This window comes from Salvelinus alpinus, chromosome 27 (assembly GCF_045679555.1).
Source record: "Salvelinus alpinus chromosome 27, SLU_Salpinus.1, whole genome shotgun sequence".
In the NCBI taxonomy this organism is placed as follows: Eukaryota; Metazoa; Chordata; class Actinopteri; order Salmoniformes; family Salmonidae; genus Salvelinus; species Salvelinus alpinus.
Window position 1 is genome coordinate 31,200,330 of NC_092112.1, and position 16,863 is coordinate 31,217,192.

The 16,863-nt window shown below is 44.5% G+C and overlaps 1 protein-coding gene across 1 annotated transcript in view; it reads left to right on the forward strand.

Annotated features, from left to right (window-relative positions):
• Positions 1-16,863, forward strand: part of enah (ENAH actin regulator) — a 104,951-nt gene that overhangs the window by 11,470 nt on the left and 76,618 nt on the right. The window contains exon 2 of the mRNA XM_071370282.1: positions 6,911-7,076. Within this exon, the coding sequence (XP_071226383.1) occupies positions 6,911-7,076 (166 nt within the window). The remainder of the gene's footprint in view (positions 1-6,910; positions 7,077-16,863) is intronic.

Below are 16,863 nucleotides of genomic sequence, written 5' to 3' on the forward strand. Positions count from 1 at the left end.
CGCTATATGACCCCTTCTGATATGTCTCTAAGGGAGTGGTGATACTCAGAGGAGTACTGCACCCTGTCCTTCAGAGAGGCTGAAGAGAGCCCATGCAGAGCCAGCTGTGTAGGTGTACTGAGAGGGCCTAATGGGGAGATAAGGAGACTCTGAATGGAATCAGGACTATAATGAGAGGGTGTGTGTCTGTCTGGGTCTGCTTAACAAAGCATTAAGGCCAGTCTTGAAATGCTACAATCTGCAACGAGAGAGAAGCCAGTGTCCTTAGCTTTGTTTTCCTACACTCCTCACTGCACATCTATTAGGCAGGACTCCACAACAACCTTCACTGGGAAGCTAGCTACTTACAGTACCTTCATTGTTTCGCTTTGTCAATTCCTCTGATTTCCCTTAGCTTCAGTGATGCGAAGAGCCTTTCTGGGTCAGTGTCTGTGTTATGACAACAGTAAGCTGTGGTACACACACACATTACTCAACCGTTATGTGTTTGGTGGTCAGCCAATACCATTGCTTAGATGACTGTGCAGATTTTAATAAAGAAAGGGAAGGGGTAATGAACGCCCTCGGTGATGTTTATGGGGAAGGGCAGCCCTGCCACCACCAATGCCACGTTGCTACCTCAATCCCACTGAGAGGGCTGTGTGGCTCCACTAACACATGTTCCCCTGCCCTGGACACTTAGTCTGGGGTTGGATTCCTCTGGGTTTCAGTTGCCTGTGGTTGGAAAGTGGTGGCAGATCAGCTACCAAAGGCCTGCGTTATGTTTCAGATTCTCTCTGGTGGTTTAGACTAGAGCACTATACTGTACTTCATTATTAGTCTCCTTTATGACTCGTCTCCTTCATGACTCGTCTGATACAAGGAAACCAGTGGGAATGTGAAACTAGGAGCTTTGTTATAGAATGTATTTGAATACGGAGTAAAGCAGTAGTCTGTGAATAAATTTACAGCTCACTCCATTTCCATTGTTCTTCTCCATTCATTAGCATTGGATATTATGCCCTAGTTCATGGTCCACATATAACTGTTTTTGACCACATCCTTTCCTGTTCCGCGTCATCTCTTTATCTAAGCAGTAGGATTGACTGTTGCACAATACTTCCATTCTGTGTTATGCAGTGTTTCCTTTCTACCGAGGACTGTGGGGTTTATTGCTGTCGTGTGTGTGTTGACACTGGGAAGATGACTGTGTCTAGTGGAGGTGTGTGTGTTAAGACTAGGAAGCTTACTGTGTCTACTGGGATTCGTGGGTTCAAGTCTCTTGGCAGGTTATTAGCACTCTTTCACCACAGACAGACTATAGCAGGCAGGCAGATATAGAACTGTCACTACAGGCAGACTATATAGCAGGCATATATAGAACTGTCACTACAGACAGACTATAGCAGGTAGGCAGATATAGAACTGTCACTACAGGCAGACTATATAGCAGGCAGATATAGAACTGTCACTAGACAGGCTATAGCAGGCAGGCAGATATAGAACTGTCACTACAGGCAGACTATAGCAGGCAGATATAGAACTGTCACTACAGGCAGACTATAGCAGGCAGATATAGAACTGTCACTAGACAGACTATAGCAGGCAGGCAGATATAGAACTGTCACTACAGGCAGACTATATAGCAGGCAGGCAGATATAGAACTGTCACTACAGACAGACTATAGCAGGCAGGCAGATATAGAACTGTCACTACAGGCAGACTATATAGCAGGCAGGCAGATATAGAACTGTCACTAGACAGGCTATAGCAGGCAGGCAGATATAGAACTGTCACTACAGGCAGACTATAGCAGGCAGGCAGATATAGAACTGTCACTAGACAGGCTATAGCAGGCAGGCAGATATAGAACTGTCACTACAGGCAGACTAGCAGGCAGGCAGATATAGAACTGTCACTAGACAGGCTATAGCAGGCAGGCAGATATAGAACTGTCACTACAGGCAGACTATATAGCAGGCAGGCAGATATAGAACTGTCTCTACAGACAGACTATAGCAGGCAGATATAGAACTGTCACTAGACAGGCTATAGCAGGTAGGCAGATATAGAACTGTCACTACAGGCAGACTATATAGCAGGCAGATATAGAACTGTCACTACAGGCAGACTATATAGCAGGCAGGCAGATATAGAACTGTCACTACAGGCAGACTATATAGCAGGCAGGCAGATATAGAACTGTCACTAGACAGGCTATAGCAGGCAGGCAGGCAGATATAGAACTGTCACTACAGGCAGACTATAGCAGGCAGGCAGATATAGAACTGTCACTAGACAGGCTATAGCAGGCAGGCAGATATAGAACTGTCACTACAGGCAGACTAGCAGGCAGGCAGATATAGAACTGTCACTAGACAGGCTATAGCAGGCAGGCAGATATAGAACTGTCACTACAGGCAGACTATATAGCAGGCAGGCAGATATAGAACTGTCTCTACAGACAGACTATAGCAGGCAGATATAGAACTGTCACTAGACAGGCTATAGCAGGTAGGCAGATATAGAACTGTCACTACAGGCAGACTATATAGCAGGCAGGCAGATATAGAACTGTCACTACAGGCAGACTATATAGCAGGCAGGCAGATATAGAACTGTCACTACAGGCAGACTATAGCAGGCAGGCAGATATAGAACTGTCACTACAGGCAGACTATATAGCAGGCAGGCAGATATAGAACTGTCTCTACAGGCAGACTATATAGCAGGCAGGCAGATATAGAACTGTCTCTACAGACAGACTATAGCAGGCAGATATAGAACTGTCACTAGACAGGCTATAGCAGGTAGGCAGATATAGAACTGTCACTACAGGCAGACTATATAGCAGGCAGGCAGATATAGAACTGCCACTACAGGCAGACTATATAGCAGGCAGGCAGATATAGAACTGTCACTACAGGCAGACTATATAGCAGGCAGGCAGATATAGAACTGTCACTACAGGCAGACTATATAGCAGGCAGGCAGATCTAGAACTGTCTCTACAGACAGACTATATAGCAGGCAGATATAGAACTGTCACTAGACAGGCTATAGCAGGCAGGCAGATATAGAACTGTCACTAGACAGGCTATAGCAGGTAGGCAGATATAGAACTGTCACTACAGGCAGACTATATAGCAGGCAGGCAGATATAGAACTGTCACTACAGGCAGACTATATAGCAGGCAGGCAGATATAGAACTGTCACTACAGGCAGACTATATAGCAGGCAGGCAGATATAGAACTGTCACTACAGGCAGACTATATAGCAGGCAGGCAGATCTAGAACTGTCTCTACAGACAGACTATATAGCAGGCAGATATAGAACTGTCACTAGACAGGCTATAGCAGGTAGGCAGATATAGAACTGTCACTACAGGCAGACTATAGCAGGCAGGCAGATATAGAACTGTCTCTGCCCGGCTAAAGCAATTCAGTTCTAAAGATAGTCACAGTAGCTAATAGAACGTAAAAATGGAATGATGATTTTCTCTGAAAGAGGATAGATCACCTTCCAGCTACGCCACAATACTGTTCCGATTTTTAAATATTTTAGTGTTTTTTAAGAGTAACTTGTGCATAGACTCTAGTACCTGTTCCTTCCTTCCAAAGCATCCACTTCCCACATCAAGTCTGGGAGCTCCCCTCCTCCCTCTAGGCCCAGGGCCTGTCAGTGTTTAGCCAGCCGTGCAGTTCTGTTATCTTGTTTTCTCCCTTTGAGGCTTTTGTGGAATTGCTCTCGGTCTCTCGGCCAGCTCCGGTCTGACTAGAGATCAATAATCATTGTTCCACCCGTTGGTTTCCTCAGTCGTGTAAAGGCCACGACAACGCCTTTTCCCCCTCAGGAGGCTGAAAAGATTTGCATGGGCCCTCAGATCCTCAAAAAGTTCTACAGCTGCACCATTGAGAGCATCTTGACAGGCTGCATCACTGCTTGGTATGGCAACTGCTCGGCATCTTGACCGCAAGACGCTACAGAGGATAGCCCCAAAAAATTCAGCATTTTCTTACATTTCTACATATCCTGCACTCATTTGAGGTCATTTTGACACTGCCACGTAGGGCAGCATGATATGGGCAAACAATGTAGGCCTTATGTTTAACCAAATATTGCAATTGAGATTTTAGAGCAAAACACTTGGGTGAACTGTTGGAATCATGGAAATATAATGATTATTCTATAGAATATAATAGTGGGTACTTACTTTGAATACAGTGTAGTTTGACATGACATCGAGTACAAATGCCAGGGAGGAGTTATTGTGACAGGTTAGGAACCAAAAGTGTTAAGTGTTTCCTCGGACACTATAATCTTTGGCTACATTGAATGTTTTCGCTTAGCTACTTCATGAAGCTAACATATTCATGCTTCTCATATTCGTCTTTGATTTAGAAGATACTGTTGCATAAACAACATGCTGATTCAGGTCTACACCATCACTGTTAGTATCAGGCTGTATAGCTAATTACGTTTGCTCTGACTCAGTAAATGTATTAGCTAGCGAGCCAGCTAACTAGCGATTAGCATTAGCGGCTATCAAGATTTAGGCTTAGTTTGTATTTTCTTAGCAAGTTATCTGTTTGCAGATGTAACAAACACAAACTAATAGTGTAATTATAGAATGCTAGTGGATTTATATTAAGAAGTGAAGTGAAAACAGCATCGTTGTCATCAACATTGCTGCATGTGCTGCGTTGACCATAAAGTAAGTGTCGTGGTCGAGGAACATTTGCTCCTTGAGTGACGGGCAGTGCTAGGTCTGTGGAAAGTGACATGGAGAGAAAGGGAGCGTAGAGAGATGAGTCAAGTAGCAATGTAAACTATATAATTGGACACTACATACAGGGTGTCACATTTAACTGTCCAAACATTCAAATGCCCTTATAGAAGGTAAAGTAAAAACCCAAACCTGTCCCGGCATCAATACCGGTATATCGTAAAATATGGTATACCGCCCAGCCCTACATCCAGGACCTCTATACCTGGCGGTGTCAGTGGAAGGTCCTAGACATTTTCAATGACTTCAGCCACCCAAGACTTGTCTCTGCTACCATATGGAAAACGGTACCAGAGTGCCAAGTCTGGGACCAAAAGGCTCCTAAACAACTCCTACCCCCAATCCATAAGACAGCTGAACTGTTAATCAAATGGCTATTTGTTTTGACCCCATTATTGCACTGGCTCTATGTGCACTCACTGGACTCTACCCACACACTCACACATACTAACCACACTGACACTCCAACACACACGCATATTGTCGCTGCACACACTCTTTCACAGACGCTGTTACTATTCTGTTTATTATCTAATTACATGTACATATTACCTCAACTACCTCGTACCCCTGCACATTGACTCGGAGCCGGTACTCCTTGTATATAGTCTTGTTATTGTTATTTTGTGTTACCATTTCTTAATTTTTTTTATTTGTGAATTTTCTTTTTAACTACATTGTTGGGAAAGAGCTCGTAAGTAAGCATTTAATGGTAAATGTCTACACCTGTTTTATTCGGCGCATGTGACCAATTCGATTTGATTAGATTGATTTGAAACAACCGCCAGATGAAATGGAGTCTGATTTATCAAGCAGAGCTGTGGAGAAGAGAGACATGTTTCAAGCCTCTTTCAATGAAGAAAGTGGAAAACGCGGGCGTTTCCCCTGCATGGTTTGTTGTTAACAACACTGCCTTCTCCCCTGCTGACACTCACATGGTGAGAGTTTGTGTGGGGAGGTTCTCTCTCTCTCTCTCTCCTCTCACTGTCCCCTGGCTCTCTTCTGCTATCCTGTACCTTGTCCCCCTGGCTTTCTCTCCTCATTCTCTTACTTTTTTCCTCCTCTCTCTTTTCCTCTTCTCACATTCTGCTCCTCTGTCTCCTCCCGTTGGAGTAGTTGCTATGGAGTGGGAGGGAGGGTGAAGCATGTTGGTGAATCATTCACTCTGCTGCCTGGCAGGGCCTTGGCCTACTTGTTTTGTCCCGCTAGTCTGTAACAGTTGTCAGGGATCACCCTACACAACTGTCATTGGACAAGTCTCAAATGACACCCATTACTATAGCCTATACAGTGAGTGTAAAGACACCTTTCAAATTTTTTGTTTCACCCCCCATGTTGACTCCAATGCTTCCCACAGTTGTGAAATTGGCTGGATGTCCTTTGGGTGGTCGACTATTCTTAATGAACAAGGGAAACTGTTGAGCGTGTGAAACTCAGCAGTGTTGTGGTTTGACACAAACTGGTGCGCCTGGCACCTACTACCATACTCTGTTCAAAGGCACTTAAATATTTTGTCTTTCCCATTCACCCTTTGAATGGCACACATACACAATCCATGTCTCAATTGTTTCAAGGCTGATTTTGAAGTGGATTTAACAAGTTACATCAATAAGGGATCATAGCTTTGTCTGCCATGGAAATACCAGGAGTCCTTATTGTTTTTTACACTCGGTGTGTAGTGCATTAGTTTTGAACAGAGCCCTGTGTGGTGAGATGGGCCTGTCAGTTCTCACTGTGGGCAGACAGGAGTCTGGTGGGTGACTGTTAAGTACTAGACCTAGGCTGTATGGTTTCCCCTCTGCAGGTGGACTGCCTATCATGTATATTCACACTCACTCTGATATATCTTTATGGATATTTGACTCCCTTAGAGTCTTCTCCTTTTAATCATGTCCAATGTCATTACATAAACGACTTCTCCAATACCATTTCCCGCCCAGACAGCCACTCTATTACTTCCTGACTTTCAGGAGACCAAGAATGTCCCTGGGATGGCCAGGCTTGATTAACTCTGATCATCTGGAGGGGTAGTTCATTCTTACTGCTCTGCTTAAGGTAAAAACCAATGTCCCCCTGTGTACTGCTGCTTGTTAATGTGTCTCTCGCTCTTTTTCTCTCTCTCCTTCTCCTTCTCTCTGCAGTGAACAGAGTATCTGTCAGGCGCGGGCCGCTGTCATGGTGTATGACGATGCCAATAAGAAATGGGTTCCAGCCGGCGGCTCCACGGGCTTCAGCAGAGTGCACATATACCACCACACGGGCAACAACGCCTTCCGGGTGGTGGGACGCAAAATACAGGACCATCAGGTGACTCACTGGGACTAGGCCTAGATGATGTGTGAAGCATAGTAGTGCTTACTGTATATGAATATAAATGCTACAGTATATAAAGCTTTTAAAAGTTGTGGTTTAAAGTGGGACTGGGATTTCACATGTGGCTGAAAACTGCGCTGATCCGATGACTCAAGACTTCTTTATTCCGTCTGACCTGTGTCAGTAGGAAGCGGTCTGGCAGCCATCTTGCCTCTCTGTGTCTCTCAGGAATGACCCAGTCTCTCAGGAATGACCAGCGCTGTAATTGAAAACAGGTCTGAGAGCTTTCCTGCTCCACCAGTCACCAGCACATGACAGCCATGTCTGGACTGGCAGAGCCAAGGTCTCAAAAACATCACTCAATCTGTCTTTGTCCCTGGTACAATAGGAAAGCCCATGGTTAGCTATAGAGTCAACAGAGGGGGGCAACAATGTAGTTCCATGCCAGAGAGGAAACGTAAGTCTCCTGTATTCCTCTCCACTGACTCTGGCTTACTGTCTTACTCCATACGGTATGATCAGCCAGACAGCCAGTGATACACATCTGTATTTAATGAAGGGAACAATTTAGTGGAAAATTAGAGGATGGCCTGTTCTCAGGAAAAATAGAAGACCTATTTCGAGAAACGCAACACCAGGTGCTGCTGAATCGTTTCCACTGCACCAGACTACGCCCCTCTGATTGGCGGATTAGTGTCTGAGCTGATTGTTGTCTGTTTTGTAGCCCTCTGTGTATTTTTAGTGTACACACTACTGATAACCTCGGCCTGAAACCGGCTCCTGGGTTTTTAGCAGAATTCCCCCCCCCCCCCCAGCCCCTCAATTCAGTTATGTCAGCAGGAACTGACAAACTCAGTTATTCTCATTACAAACAAGCTGGTTAGTGAGCCTCCTCTGCAACCCTATCTCTTTCCCCTGAAAATTGATCCCCTGAAATAGACTTGAAGGAAGCCATGATAGACTCTGACTGTTTTCAGCTTTAAGAGTGAATAGTTTTTAGTTTTTGAACTGAGGTTTATTATCCTGCCATGGTTGGGACTGAACAGAGAGTTAGCTTGGTCTGACTTGATCCTGCATTTGTCCTAAAAGAGTTTACTCTACCTGTCTGGGAGTAACTCCCTCAGTGCATCAGACTGTTGTGATTTAGTTGGTTTCACTGTAATGGTGTTCGTCAGTGGATATACTTTCACACCGTCTAGTGCTGTTCCTTTGTTGTTGGAGGATCACTATAGGATCCCAGGGCCTCATTGGCATGCAGGAAGAGTGTTTGTGTAGTGGGCTGAGTGCAGTACTAGTGTAGTCCACTGAGGCATTGTGTACATCCAGGGATGGGCAACTGACGCAACATGTAATCATTTCAAAGATCATATAAGGAAATCAGTCAATTTAAATTAATTAATGATGCCCTAATCTATGGATTTCACATGACTGCGAATACAGATATGTATCTGTTGGACACTGGTACCTTAAAAAAACAAGTAGGGTCGTGGATCAGAACCAGTCAGTATCTGGTGTGAACACCATTTGCCTCATGCAGCGTGACACATCCCCTTCGCATAGAATTGATCAGGCTGTTGATTGTGGCCTGTGGAATGTTGGCTGTGCGAAGTTGCTGGATATTGGCGGGAACTGGAACACGTTGTCATACACGTCGATCCAGAGCATCCCAAACATGCTCAATGGGTGACATATCTGGTGACTATGCAGGCCATGGAAGAACTTGTAAATGTTCCGCTTCCATGAATTGTGTACAGATCCTTGCTACATTATTATTCTGAAACATGAGGGGCGTCAGGATCCCTTCACGGTATCTCTGTGCATTAAAATTGCCATTGATAAAATGCAATTGTGTTCATTGTCCGTAGCTTATGCCTGCCCATACCATAACCCCACAGCCACCATGGAGCACTCTGTTCACAACGTTGACATCAGTATACCGCTCTCCCACACGATGCCATACACATGGTCTGTGGTTGTGAGGCCGGTTGGACGTACTGCCAAATTCTCTAAAATGACGTTTGAGGCAGCTTATGGTAGAGAAAGGAACATTCGGTTCTCTGGCAACAGCTCTGGTAGACATTCCTGAAGTCAACATGCCAATTGTATGCTTCCTCAACCTCATCTGTGGCATTGTTTTGTGTGACAAAATTGCACATTTTAGTGGCCTTTTCTTGTTCACAACAGAAGGTACACCTGTGTAATGATCATGCTGTTTAATCAGCTTCTTGATATGCCACACCTGTCAGGTGTATAGAATATCTTGGCAAAGGAGAAATGCTCACTAACAGGGATGTAAACAAATTTGTGCACAAAATTTGAGAGAAATAAGCTTTTTGTGCCTATGGAAAATGTCTGGGATCTTTTATTTCAGCTCATGAAACATGGGACCAACACTTTACATGTTGCGTTTATATTTTTGTTCAGTGTGTATTTTTTAGTAACTTAGTCGGTCTCAATTTACTATTAGTAGAATACACAAGGTGCAATTCCAAAATTTGGTTGTGCTTCAGCAGTATTTCTCTAACGTCAATTAGCAAGTCTGCACAAAAAAAATATATATTGCTAAATTACTTTCATGGTCGAATTACCGGCTGAGGGGCCCCATTTGATTTTTGTTAGTCACCGTCACTCACACACATTTCATATAAACAAATGCAAACATTTCTCTCTGCCGTATAGTAAAATGTGTAGAATTGTAGGAAATAAGCTGTTAAACAGCTCATTTTCCTCTCCACCCCATAGCAAAGTTAGTATAATTGCACAGAATTAACTCCAAAACGTACAAAAAATGATCAAGAGGGGGGCCACACAAATGGAATCAATGTTTGATCACAAACCTGCGCGCCACTGTGCCCCTCATGAGTTCCGATTTTTCTGTGGCCCCCACCCCCATCAAAGTTGGCCGTCTCTGATCCAGAGGCACAGAGGAGAGGACAGGGCCTTTTGCTGCAGTGGTAGATCCTGTTACATACTGTAGCGGTCTCAGGAGAGGCCCATGGGGAGAGGGGGGGAGAGCGGGATGGAGGAGCGGAGGACTGCTCAGACGATTGGAGAAAGGAGGCGCTGCAGTTCCAGCTAAAGTATGCGTATCATGTCAGTTGGCTGGTTACAAACTCTATAAGTGTATTTTAGTTCTAAATCTAGTATCCCTCTTTATTGGAATGGTCAACTCTCCCAGAAGCTTAATAGTTAAACTTACTGGACTTAGTTGACAGGCTTTTATTCTCTCTGTGACGTGTTTCTGGTGAGTACCATGCAGCCAGTGATTTAGACAGAGAGGTGTGGTATTGGGGGGGGGGTCAGACATAAGCACACAGGCCACAGTGGCTTCCTGATTCACAGAGTTTCCTGCCATAATAAGGTTGAGTAAATCCAGGAAGTCTGGACTCCCAGCACAGTGCCTCGCTCCCCTCAGAGAACTGATTCCACGGAGGCCAGTTAAAGACTATACCAAAGCCAGGGGGTCAGGGGGTCACAAACTATACCAAAGCCAGGGGGTCACAATGACTGATTGAGTGCAATCCTACTATTTCACTATTTGATTTTTTTTTCTTTAAAAACTTTATGAAAAACCACTGTTCTATTTGTTCCCCCTGAAGCAATAAGCCCTGACCTAGTTCCTTCCCCCTATTCACCTTGTGAACGTCTTGTTTCTGGAATGCCTGACCCCGGTCCTCCTGTCTACTAGGCTACTTGCTGTAGAGCAGAGGTATTTAACGCAGTGGAAAAGCCTCTATGATATTGTTTTCATTTTACCAATGCAATAAAGAGCTTCTGTCACAGTCACTCCCTCACTCACTAGTTCTTAAAGTTGATTGCCTTGACATTTTGTCCTTACATTTGATGTATTTTCTGTATACTAAAAACAAATACTGAATCAGTAGTCTCTCGCCTGTGATGACGAAGGTTTTCATAGTATAGTCTCCAGTGTAGCGAGGTCTTGCTGTTGTCTCCACAGCTGCTGAGCGTTGCAGAATCCATACCCTCAAGGCCCTGCCATGTCTTGTGATGGATGAGCACAGCAGACAGACCCCAGGAGTGTGTGTGAAGACACTACGCGTGTGTGACCGTGTGTGTGAACAGAGTCATGGGAGGCTGTTTACCCAGTGACGCTGTGTATGACGAGGAGCTGTGACCAATCTATCTAACACACAGGATTCGGTGGAAGCGGTGCTGGTCGCCATGTGCTTTATCAGCAATCCCAGAACCCTCCCTGTCTTCTCCCTGACATCTCCCGTCCTGTGGGCCTGTCATTTAATCCTGCTGCTGTTCATGTCAACACGATGGGAAAAAAAGCCCTTCTCACATAGACACCATCACTGTAGACGCATAATGTGCACACACGACTCGTATATACTGCTTACACACCACCCACACCAGCCAGGCTCCACTCACATCTCCATCTGAACCTGAGGATGTATCTTTCACATGTAGGAGGAACTAGACTCTTAGAACTGGGTTCACATGATAATTAGATACAGTGTAAGCCCATGTTGACAGGGGCTGCACCCTGTTCTGCGTGAGTCGCAGCTAACTGGTTACATTGTAGTAGCCCAAGGACTAGATAAGATATTCGTGAAGCATTTGTAAGACTTTCATAAGCACTTGGTCATTATGTACCGTCTAAGGATAACTTAGGCCCGGGACGATTAAAAGAAAGAAAATTGTTTATTGAACCTTTATTTAACTAGTCAGTTGAGAACAAATTCTTATTTACAATGACGGCCAAACCGTATCCCGGATGACGCTGGGCAAATTGTGCGCCAGATACCAGTATTGCATCTTTTTCTGTTGGTAAAAATGAAAGAAAATCGAAGACAACAACTCTTTTGTCCTTTAATAAACCTGCTGTATGTAAATATTGCATGCTATAGCTTGGAAAATACATGCGAGTCTGGATGAGTTTGTTTCCAACATTAGGTCTGTTATCCTCAATAAGTTTTTTTTCCTTGCCACAATACTAACGAGTATCACAATATTGGTATCATCCCGGCCCTAAGTATAACCCAAGAGTTGACTCTAAACTGCATGACGTGGAAAATAGACCTGCAATAGGATTTATGTTGTCACAAATGTTGTTGTATTCATACTCTGCTTTAGTAAGTCAATAAGTTGATAATAGAGGGACATGTTTCTATATTGCTTCATAACTCGGTCAGACTTCATACACTGACAGATTTGAATCTTCATAATCCTGTAGCGTATTATTTAGGCTCTTTGATGGATTTCTGGTTTCTCATAATGAGCAGAGAAGTTCAAAAGTACACACTGTGTGATTAGTATTGATGTGATTATTGACTTCTATCTCAAATATGAGACAGGATAAATGCAAAATGCTTCAAGATTTAATGGCTCTTATTATTATCCGACTGACTGCTAGCTGTCTGAATCTGTTTAGTGGAGGGAATCGTTAAGAGAAAGACTATCTGTCTGGTTGTGGTGTTGGCCCCTCTTCTATTTGAAGAATGCAATATGAACCCGAAAAAACATGACCAAGAACCAGCACATTCAGTTTATCCTTCAATTGCAGCATCTATAGGCTACTTTTCCCTTTGCAATGACTCTTTCAATTGGTGACAACAGCAGTGAAATCTATAGCTAGGCCTTGAATGCCTCTCCGAGCATGACTCGTTTAAAGTGTAATAGGGGTCCAGAGGGATTCTTGGCCAGGATAGTACAGCTGATTTCTGATAGGGGCTAGTTTAACTGTTTGTGTGCTGTTTTTCTCTGGCTGGAGTCGAACCGACACCCGTTTCGTTTCCTCTGCTCTTCTGTGTGCCTCAGTGAGCTCTTCAACACTAAATTATAGAACAGATGATATAAATCTCTGGCCTGGCTGCCTAGAGGGGAAAAAAAGTGAGAAACCATCACATCTTCACTTTCAAGAGCCAAAGGAATGTTCTAATTCAATTATAGATTTTTGAAATGAACTTGGTGCGGATATTCTAGGTATTTTTTCCCTACGGCATTTCGCTAACCTTAGCATTCTAGAAGTGAAGAACTGCCTCAAGCTGTGAATGATTGCTTGTGAGCTGAACGCAGCTCATTCGATACCCTCCATTTGTTTATGAAAGGTGTGCTAATGTTTCTCTGACCTGAAGACTATAGACACAGGGTTGCTCCTTAGTCCTATGCCAAAGCTGTTAAATAACCACATGTATCATTCAAGGTCCCTTATACTTTACTGTAGTAAGTGTGGTGATAGTCAATGTTCCCTCCCCAAAAATTTGGCGCTGAGCACGAACTTGAATGTGAAAATTCTGTGTATCTTCCGGCGCACGTTTACTGTGAACACTGAGATAGAGCATTGGGCCAGTAAACGAAAGGTTGCTGGATCAAATCCCCGAGTTGACAAGGTAAAAATCTCTCATTCTGCCCCTGAGCAAGGCAGTTAACCAACTGTTCCCCGGGCGCCCGAGACGTGGATGTGGATTATGGCAGCTCCCCGCACCTCTCTGATTCAGAGGGGTTGGGTTAAATGTGTAAGACACATTTCAGTTGAAGGCATTCAGTTTGTTCAACTGACTAGGTTACCCCCCTTTAAGTTAGTTTTAACAGTGGTCAAGTAGGCTACTGTGGCTATTTGACTATAATGTAGGTCTACCAGAGTGGCCTACCATTAAAAAACAATGGAGAAAAATGCATCCCATAACATTTTAACATGGAAATAGCTGTTCTATCATTCAGCCTACAGTAGCAGCCTATGTGTGGTGTTCAATGCCTACATTCCATGAGACAAAAACATGCAGGGCTTGACATGAAGCTGTTTATCCACTTGTCATTCAGACAAGGTGACTGAAAATATTTGAGTCAAGAAACCACTTTACAAAATAAAATTCATTATTATTCCCATTCTCTGCCTATTGTCTACTTAGCTTATTCAAGACCGTCTCAAAATACAACACTTTCCCTTTAAGACATAAACATCTCTTTACCTGACTCACTGTTCAAAGATGGCTAGAAATACACACATTTTCTGCTCTCGTTGGAATAAACCGCTCTCCCATTGACTAGAAATGAGTTATAACTGTGCTAAAAACTCACTAGCAAAGAATATGAACAAATGTGCACACGTGGCTCCATGCAGCTCTCACTTTCATCTCAAAACAAGCACATTTACTCCCGACCGTTCATACTATAGACTAAACACAGTCCAGTTCAAAGTGATACGGCAATGGCTATTTGCATATAGGCCTACTTCAGCTCTGATTGATTATGGCGCTCCGGTCTGTGTAGAGTATGGGCCTGAGTCTGCCAATGCAATAGAATCCTACTCTAATGCGCTTTGCCTACAAGAAAATCTCTTGCACAGTTAGTTTTGCATACTAAATCTTGCGTAGTTTGTTTTGTTTTGGTATATTATACTGAAAGTGGCTAATATTGTGTTGATTCGAACACAATTCCGGCAGTAGAGCGAAATGTTGAGTGTTAACTAATGGGGGGAAACTGTAGCGGGCTCATTTTTCATCTACACGGCAGTCTGAGGGGAGCTGCGAGCATTCACACAGCTCTGAGGGAACACTGGTAGTAGACTGACTGACTGAGGTTGTATTAGCTGTAATGTATGACTCTTATGAACTCAAAACATACATTTCCTTACCTGTAATCATGATACACTTGTTTTGAGCAACACAAATAGTCAATCAAATGTATTTATAAAGGCCTTATTACATCAGCTGATGTCACAAAGTACTGTACATAAACCCAGCCTAAAACCCCAAACGGCAAGCAATGCAGGTGTAAAAGCACGGTGGCTAGGAAAAACTCCCTAGAAAGGCCAGAACCTACGAAGAAACCTAGAGAGGAACCAGGCTATGAGGGGTGGCCAGTCCTCTTCTGGTTGTGCCGGGTGGAGATTATAACAGAACATGGCCAAGATGTTCAAATGTTCATAGATGACCAGCAGGGTTAAATAATAATAATCACAGTGGTTGTTGAGGGTGCAACAGGTCAGCACCTCAGGAGTAAATGTCAGTTGGCTTTTCATAGCCGATCATTGAGAGTATCTCTACCGCTCCTGCTGTCTCTGGAGAGTTGAAAACAGCAGGTCTGGGACAGGTAGCACGTCCGGTGAACAGGTCAGGGTTCCATAGCCGCAGGCAGAACAGTTGAAACTGGAGCAGCAGCACGGCCAGGTAGACTGGGGAGAGCAAATAGTCATCAGGCCAGGTAGTCCTAGGGCTCAGGTCCTCCGAGAGAGAGAGAAAGAAAGAGAAATTAGAGAGCATACTAAAATTCACACTGGATAAGACAGGAGAAATACTCCAGATATTACAACCTGAACCTAGCCCCCCGACACACAAACTACTGCAGCATAAGTACTGGAGGCTGAGACAGGAGAGGTTGGGAGACACTGTGGCCCTGTCCGACGATACCCCCGGACAGGGCCAAACAGGCAGGATATAACCCCACCCACTTTGCCAAAGCACAGCCCCCACACCACTAGAGGGATTTCTTCAACCACCAATTTACCATCCTGAGACGAGGCCGAGTATAGCCCACAAAGATCTCCGCCACTGCACAACCCAAGTAGTCCTCGCAGTACTTCAAAATAGCTATCCAAACCATCTCACTCTCTCTCCCTATCCTTCTTCCTAGAAGTGCATCATAGTCCTTGTGCCAAGAAAGCAAAGGTAAGCTGCCTAAATGACTACCGCCCTGTAGCACTCATGAAAGTAGCCATGAAGTGCTTTGAAAGGCTGGTCATGGCTCACATCAACACCATCCCGGAAACCCTAGACCCACTCCAATTCGTATACCGCCCCAACAGATCCACAGATGACGCAATCTCAATCACACTGCCCTTTCCCACATGGACAAAAGGAACACCTATGTGAAAATGCTGTTCATTGACTACAGCTCAGCATTCAAAACCATAGTACCCTCAAAGCTCATCACTAAGCTAAGGACATTGGGACTAAACACCTCCCCCTGCAACTGTATCCTGGACTTCCTGACGTGCCGCCCCCAGATGGTGAGGGTAGGCAACCCTTACCTGCCACGCTGATCCTCCAACACTGGGCCCCTCAGGGATGCGTGCTTAGTCCCCTCCTGTACTCCCTGTTCACCCACAACTACATGGCCAAACACGACTCCAACACCATCATTAAGTTTGCTGACAACACAACGGTGGTAGGCCTGATCATCGACAACGATGAGACAGCCTATAGGGAGGAGGTCAGAGATCTGGCAGTGTGGTCACACACCCGGTAACATCGACAGGGCTGTAGTGGAGTGGGTTAAGAGTTTCAAGTTCCATGGTGTTCACATCACCAACACACTATCATGGTTCAAACACACCAAGACAGTTGTGAAGAGGGCACAACAATGCCTTTCCCCCCTCAGGAGACTGAAAAGATTTGGCATGGGTCCCCAGATCCTCAAAGTTCTATATCTGCACCATTGAGAGCATCTTGACCGGTTGCATCACTGTCTGGTATGGAAACTGCTCGGCATCTGACCGTAAGCCGCTACAGACTGGAGTGAGTACGTCCCAGTACATCACTGGGGCCAAGCTTCCTGCCATCCAGGACCTATATACTAGGCGGTGTCAGAGGAAGGCCCAAAAAATTGTCAAACTCCAGTCACCCAAGTCAAAGACTGTTCTCTCTGCTACCAAGTCTGTATCCAAAAGGCTCCTTATGGCTTGGGGGTAGAACCTGTTAATAAGACTGCTGAATAATTAATCAAGTGGCCACCCAGACTATTTGCATTGACACAGCTACTTTTTGTTTTTACACTGCTGCTACTCGCTGTGTATTATCTATGCATAGTCACTTTA